The sequence below is a fragment of the Strongylocentrotus purpuratus genome, unplaced genomic scaffold (genome assembly GCF_000002235.5).
Source record: "Strongylocentrotus purpuratus isolate Spur 01 unplaced genomic scaffold, Spur_5.0 spur5_scaffold_12, whole genome shotgun sequence".
NCBI classification, from domain to species: Eukaryota; Metazoa; Echinodermata; class Echinoidea; order Camarodonta; family Strongylocentrotidae; genus Strongylocentrotus; species Strongylocentrotus purpuratus.
This window is the reverse complement of record NW_022145597.1, coordinates 3,337,228-3,343,616: the sequence shown is the minus strand read 5'-3', so window position 1 is coordinate 3,343,616 and position 6,389 is coordinate 3,337,228. Positions and strand designations below refer to the sequence as shown.

General features: G+C 38.3%; 1 protein-coding gene across 1 annotated transcript; it reads right to left on the bottom strand.

Moving 5' to 3' along the window:
- Positions 1–2,000: 2,000 nt before the first annotated feature.
- LOC105436895 (CUB and zona pellucida-like domain-containing protein 1) lies at positions 2,001–5,700 on the bottom strand. The gene is made up of 4 exons (XM_030982547.1): positions 5,203–5,700; positions 4,116–4,215; positions 3,063–3,249; positions 2,001–2,520 (listed from the first exon to the last, which is right to left on the bottom strand). The coding sequence occupies exons 1-4, from the start codon at positions 5,628–5,630 to the stop codon at positions 2,360–2,362; spliced, it is 876 nt and encodes a 291-aa protein (XP_030838407.1). The 5' UTR covers positions 5,631–5,700; the 3' UTR covers positions 2,001–2,359.
- Between the last annotated feature and the right edge of the window lie 689 nt (positions 5,701–6,389).

The following is a 6,389-nucleotide window of genomic DNA, read 5'->3' as shown; positions in this document are numbered from 1 at the left end:
ATTACCTAAAATAATCATTTGAGGACAGCAAGAATAAATAAAATCAACCTCATGAAGATTATATGGCATTCTATGGGTCAAGGAATAAGGAGTGAGAAGAAAAGAAATAATAGAATAAAACCGTGCTCATGGAACCCAAATTGGACTTCCATGCGGGCCTTTTCTAGGCAAGCGCATATGGGTGAGTCAATTAGTCTCCTTACAAGCCATTTTTCAGAGTGTATCTTAACTTTCCAGAAGTAATATTTGAAGTTCATATTTTGAATAAAATAAATCAACATAAAACCTTCAGCATGCAGAGCAAAATATTTTTACTGTAAGCATTTTGTGATCTACTTTAATAAGTGTCAGTAAAGATGCATGCATATTTCTCCATGGTAAAAGCTTGTACAATGCACATATAAAGGAGGAGCATTTGTTGTTTAGGCAGAGTGAAACGAAACAGAACACTTTCCTTGGTCTGTTTTGAATGAAGGAAGACGTAATTGTTGACCCGTTTTTTGTCTTGTGGAATATTCATGTTGTATCATACTGCAATAATGTTTTAAGGAATGAGGTAATCGTTCATTTATCAAATCAAACACAAAAGTACAAATAGATAATTTATGCAATTTAAAAACATTCAACAATTTGAGGTCATGAAACAGTGCATTAGTATGAGAACGATGTGGCTTGAAAGTTATAGCACGTACATCCATCTTTTGAGTATAAAATATACAATTCAAGTGTGATTTATAAGTACTACCCCAAACCTCGATGCCATATGTAATATGTGGCTGTATTAGAGCTTTATACAACAGTATCATATATGTTTAGGGACAAAGTGCCGTAATTTAAAGAGGATACCGACCTTTCTCCGTATACAGTCATTAACACATTTTATATGTGAATTCCATGTTAAATGTCTGTCAATGGTAATGCCAACAAATGTTGCTTCCTCCACTTCTCTTAATTCTGCCCCAGATATTTTAAATCTCCCTTTAAGCACAGCCTTTCTTCTACGACTACTGAAGAACATGAAATTGGTTTTTGACGCATTGATAGTAAGCTTATTTGCAGTGCACCAATTCTGTATTGATTTTAAATTTTCATTTACTTCACACTCATCTATTTGATCTACACCTTTGGGAAAAGTGTGAAAAATATTAGAATCATCTGCAAATAGTCTGAAATTCAAATAATTTGTCACAGTTGGCAAGTCATTTATATAGATTAAAAACAGAGTTGGTCCTAAGACAGAACCTTGTGGTACACCACATTTGATATATCTACTTTCTGATGATGACTCTTTGTATTTCACAAACTGCATTCTGTCACTAAGATAGCTTTCGAACCATTTCAGTGCATGTCCTCGGATGCCATAATGTGATAGCTTTTTAAATAATATTTTATGGTTTATTGTGTCAAAAGCCTTTTGAAAGTCAAGAAACACACCTAGCGTAACACATCCTTCGTCTATACTTTTCAATACCGTATTCATAAGATTAATTAATGATAATTGAGTACTATACTTTTTCCTAAATCCGTACTGATGTTGATATAAAATATACTCGTTTTCCCCAATAGACTGTACTGTTATGAAAACCGTTCGGTGAACGGTTTTCAAAATTTGTAATTCCAATCATTAATATCTTGATAATCAGACAGGCGAACGGCTTGTAAAAGTCATGGAGCTCCTGACAGACCTAAAGGTTTATAACTATCATTGCAGCATGAGCTAAATCAAGGATTATTTCTAAAGGATCTAAGACAAAGTTACCGGATCCCTTTAAAGGTTTCCCTTGTAATAAAGGTTGTTATTATTAGAATTGGTAGTGGGGGGGGGGGGGGTAGTGAGCACATTTTTTTTTTTTTTTTTTTTTTTTAGGGCTACCGAAAATTTGAAAATCGCGCTGGCCGAAATTTCGCTCACAGTGGGGGGGGGGGGGGGGGGGGGGAGGGGGGGGGGGGGGGGGGGTAGTGAGCACTTTTTTTTTTTTTTAGGGCTACCGAAAATTTGAAAATCGCGCCGACCGAAATTTCGCTCATTTGGGGTGGGGGAAGGGGGATAGTGGTGAAACTTTATCAAAGGTATCTACCACTGGCTGAACGTACATGTTTAAGCATTGAGGGCCGATCACAGAGACTCGGGGGACGCCATATTCTAGACAAAGTTGTATTATGTATTTTATTTTATTGACAGGTTATATGAACAAATTTAACAATAGAGAGTGTCCCTCTCGTTTTTCTTTTGAGGAGTGTAGTAAGGGGCCTTGGTTGTGCGACTTTGTGGGATGTCCTGTTTCGGAATCAAATTAATTATCGATAGAGTTGGAGAAAATTGTCCATCAGTCTACGGCCCTTTCTGGAGCACGTGGTTTTACTCAATTTCTTGCATGGATCCAATAGGAACTAGTCGCTGGTAGTTGATTACAGTCGAGTTACGAACAAGCTTGACTACACCTATCATGATTCCCACGACAACCAGTGTTGCTATCATTCCAATGAGGAGCATCGCAAATGGGTTGTAAGCAGACAAATCTGTGATTATTGGAAAATATAAAATATGGTAGAACAATTGAATGTGAATTATATATATATTAACATGCGTATAATAATAATAATAATAATAATAATAATAATAATAGGCATTTCTATAACGCTGTCTATCTAGAAATTCTATTCCGAGGCACATTTATTATTACCCCGGCTTTAGCCTAGCTGCCATTACAGCGCTCTAGCATTTCAAGGAATTAATTCCTGCCAGGTACCCATTTACATCACCTGGGTTGAGTGTGGCAAATGTAGATCAATTTCTTGCCAAAGGACATTAGTGCCGAGGCGGGACTCGAACCGCGGACCAAGGGAATAGGGAATGGCCCACACCCCTCCTCCTCCAGGCCTATCCCCTCCCCCTTTTAGTAGCAAATATAAGTGATCACCTGCTAACGTTATATTTCCAGGATATTCCTATCCTTATATGTCCGGTAAAGGACTATCTTAAGTCAGTGCGCTTATTTATCCATGAGGAAAAAGTTGCATTTTCAGGTTTTTTATGGTTGTTGCTACAAAATAGTACATACCATTAGTAGCCATATCGCTGGTTGAGCGACGGATGTGGATCGGACCATTACTGATGGTCTGAGTGGACATAACGGACCAAGATCGACGTTTGCGGTCGGGAGGTGGAGATTCTGAGGGGCATCCTGCGTCTCGAAACGATTGAGCCTTCGCGGCACCACAGACCTTCACTGAACAGTGAATGTACACCTGAGAAAAAGATGATGCATGCATTAAGATACATTGTTTAATACTATCTAAAATTCCAAACACATTTGGTTTCAAATTTTCCCTAATTTTAAAGAGGAAGTCCACCCTGATATCAGGTTGGATTTAAGAGGAGCAGAAAATGTGAGAGAAACTGGTCTGTGAACGTTTGAGCCAAAACCAATTAAAAATAAGAAAGTTATGAATTTTTGAAGGTGAAATCAATCCAAAAAAAAAATTGGCTCCTCTGTGATGTATCTTGTGAGGTCTCCTCCTACTCGCCCTGTACAACAAATCTTAAGAACTTTTCAACCGTTCATTCAGCTTAAAAATGATTATTGCAAATATGTTTTGTTTTACAATCCCTGTATGAAACATATATATTACGTCATCAATAATTAGTTACAGTGTTGCACATTTGTGTTCCACTGATGATAAATTCAATTTTTTGTATGTAACTTTCCTATTTTTAATCGGATATCACTCAAATGTTTAACTTATTTGTTTCTCTCATTGTTCTGCTTTCATTAGAACCAACTTGATATCAGGGTGGACTTCCCCTTCAAGGTGGGCAATTGTGATCAAAGAAAACAAAAGGCTTAAAAAAAAGTCTTGTTCAAATATGATGTAAAGTTTAATACGATTCATATTTCTGTATCTTATACCACGGAGCTCAGTGAATGTGTTCAAGACCTTTGTTGCACGCAGTTGCCATTCTATACATGTAGGTAACAGAGCGTGATTGTACAGGGTTTTTTTTTTTTTTTTTTTTTTTTGGGGGGGGGGGGGGTTATATACTCATGAAATGGGCAACAAAATAGTTGTTATACAATTATGTGTATAAGTTTCATGCCATGTTAATATTTTACCTCAGTGTAATCTCCAACAAAGGCAAATGCTTCAAAAGAAAAGCCTTCTCGATGCAATCCAAGGCTACGATTGATAGCAACTGTGTCATCCTCTGGGCAACTATAGAACATATTGAAAACAATGTACTCGAGTTAGGGGGGGGGGGGTTCTAGCCGATATCCCTCGGCTAACAAAATGTACAATTTTTATGATGATTACAACAACGATTACTACTACTAATACCACTTTTGCTACTAATACCACTACTACAACTACTTATTTTGTTTTCCCGGAGAAACCTTGCTTATTTCGTTCCATTGCTTCTTTCCGTCTTTGGGTTACACAAACTTTCGAGAAAAATCCAGCCCTGATTCCCCAAAGTTTCAGGTATAACGTTTGTGAAATACTTCCCTCTTAACGACAAAGTGTTGGGTCGAGTTTACCAGACACTTTCTGGAAAAAACCTACAGCAAATCTAAAAAAAACTCATGTCTCGGCCCAGCACTTTTAATACGAGATACATACAAACGGTCAAAAAAAGGCTAGAGAACGACACTGCGTTATTTTGTATATCCTGTCACAAAATGTGTTGCTCTTATTTATATTTGTTTGGGAACCAGGCAGGACTGAGTATGTTTTGCCACTTATATTCATTGTTATATTTTTGTTTTATATATCTCAAAGAGCATCTTTGAAAAGGAAATGATTATGTGCATTCAATTTACCTGATCTTTAGTGAATATTGGGGGATAAATTCACAAATCATCGTGTAACCCGACAAAATGAAACACACGACCTTTTGTGGTTATGGGGTTAAGTTTTCACGAAAGTTTGTGGAACCCGAGCCTCGACCCGACGTGGACACCCGATGAAACGAAGTAAGCCGAGAAGCCTCCTCAGCATCATAGCCGATTTTCCTTGGGTCCTTGACATTATTATTAACCAAGCAGTAAAACAGTATACCCATTAACACCTGGGTGGAGGGTGGCAAATGTGGATTAATTTCTTGCCAAAAGACCTAAGTGATGGACCTGGATTGGAACCCCAAAACTTTGGATTTAGAGACAAGTGATTTATTTCTTCAGGCTCATGCAATTTTCTACTAACCCTGAAGAAATTAGAGAGTGCTGTGGATCGGTATCCGAGTCTTGCTTGGTTGTCGCCCAGCAGCGATCAATAAACATGCCAACGTCTTGTACCGACTCAAGTCCCACAGCAAAGAAGAGGTCATCTTCTTGCAAGACAGCAGAGGCGGTGTCCACTTCCAGATCACCAAAAGCACCTGTCTGGAACCTTTCCAGTCTCAGGCTGAACTCACCAGAGCCCTTGTCGCTGAAGGACACCTCACCAAGCTGTGGTCTGAAGGATCCACTGATGATTGCCTCTTTCTCGAGGCAACATTCAACCCGAACCTGCATGTGATATTCACGGGTGATCTCTGTACCATCTTCCGAGCCCGGCTTGGCGTAAGTTATTACATTTGTGAATGTAATAGTTGTGTTTTCCTCCTGTAATGACACGAAGTAATATAACATGCAATGATGTTACGAGAAAAAAAAAAATGAAATCCAGTATTGAGTTCGATAAAACAACAACTAATGTATACATTGTATTTTTATTTTGTTAACATCACTTTATTTTTCAAACTCGCACAACAAATGAGAATATACAATAGCCCAGGCGATTCCATTTTACTGGAAAATGCAGGGCATTTAAAGTACATGTAATGTTTTGTAGCAAAGAAATACAAAAAAACTAATTTAACAACATAGTGAGGACTGAGGAATAATGGATATTCCTAGCTATAGCCGAAATAAGAGGAGCTAAATATCAACTCAATAGATAAAAAGCTTTACATAATGAGTATTATAAGAGTGTCATTTATTAATGTTTAATACAAAAATGCTTCTGTCAGTGCCAGGCAATGAAAAGAGGCGAGCAATAGAAAGGATCAAACATAATAACCGTGTTTACACAGTGACTCGGCTAAGGGGTTGAATCCGCGAGCTGTTTTCAACCCGGCAATTTTATGACATGTAAACGGATCTCAGTGATCCGCGTGTACCTTCTCTACTGATAATAAATACCCCGCATTGTGACGTCATTGTGTTCCGCGGGTGGTGTATAACTCGCCTTATTTTGTTTCCGTATAAACGCGATCACAGTTGCCCTCTGCGTAGGGTTCAACCCTGCTTGAGGATTAAACCCAGAGCCGAGTCACTGTGTAAACCACGCCCGTAGCCACGGGGGCACCTGCCCCCCACCTTAGAATTTGTTTTTCTTCCAAGATCGGT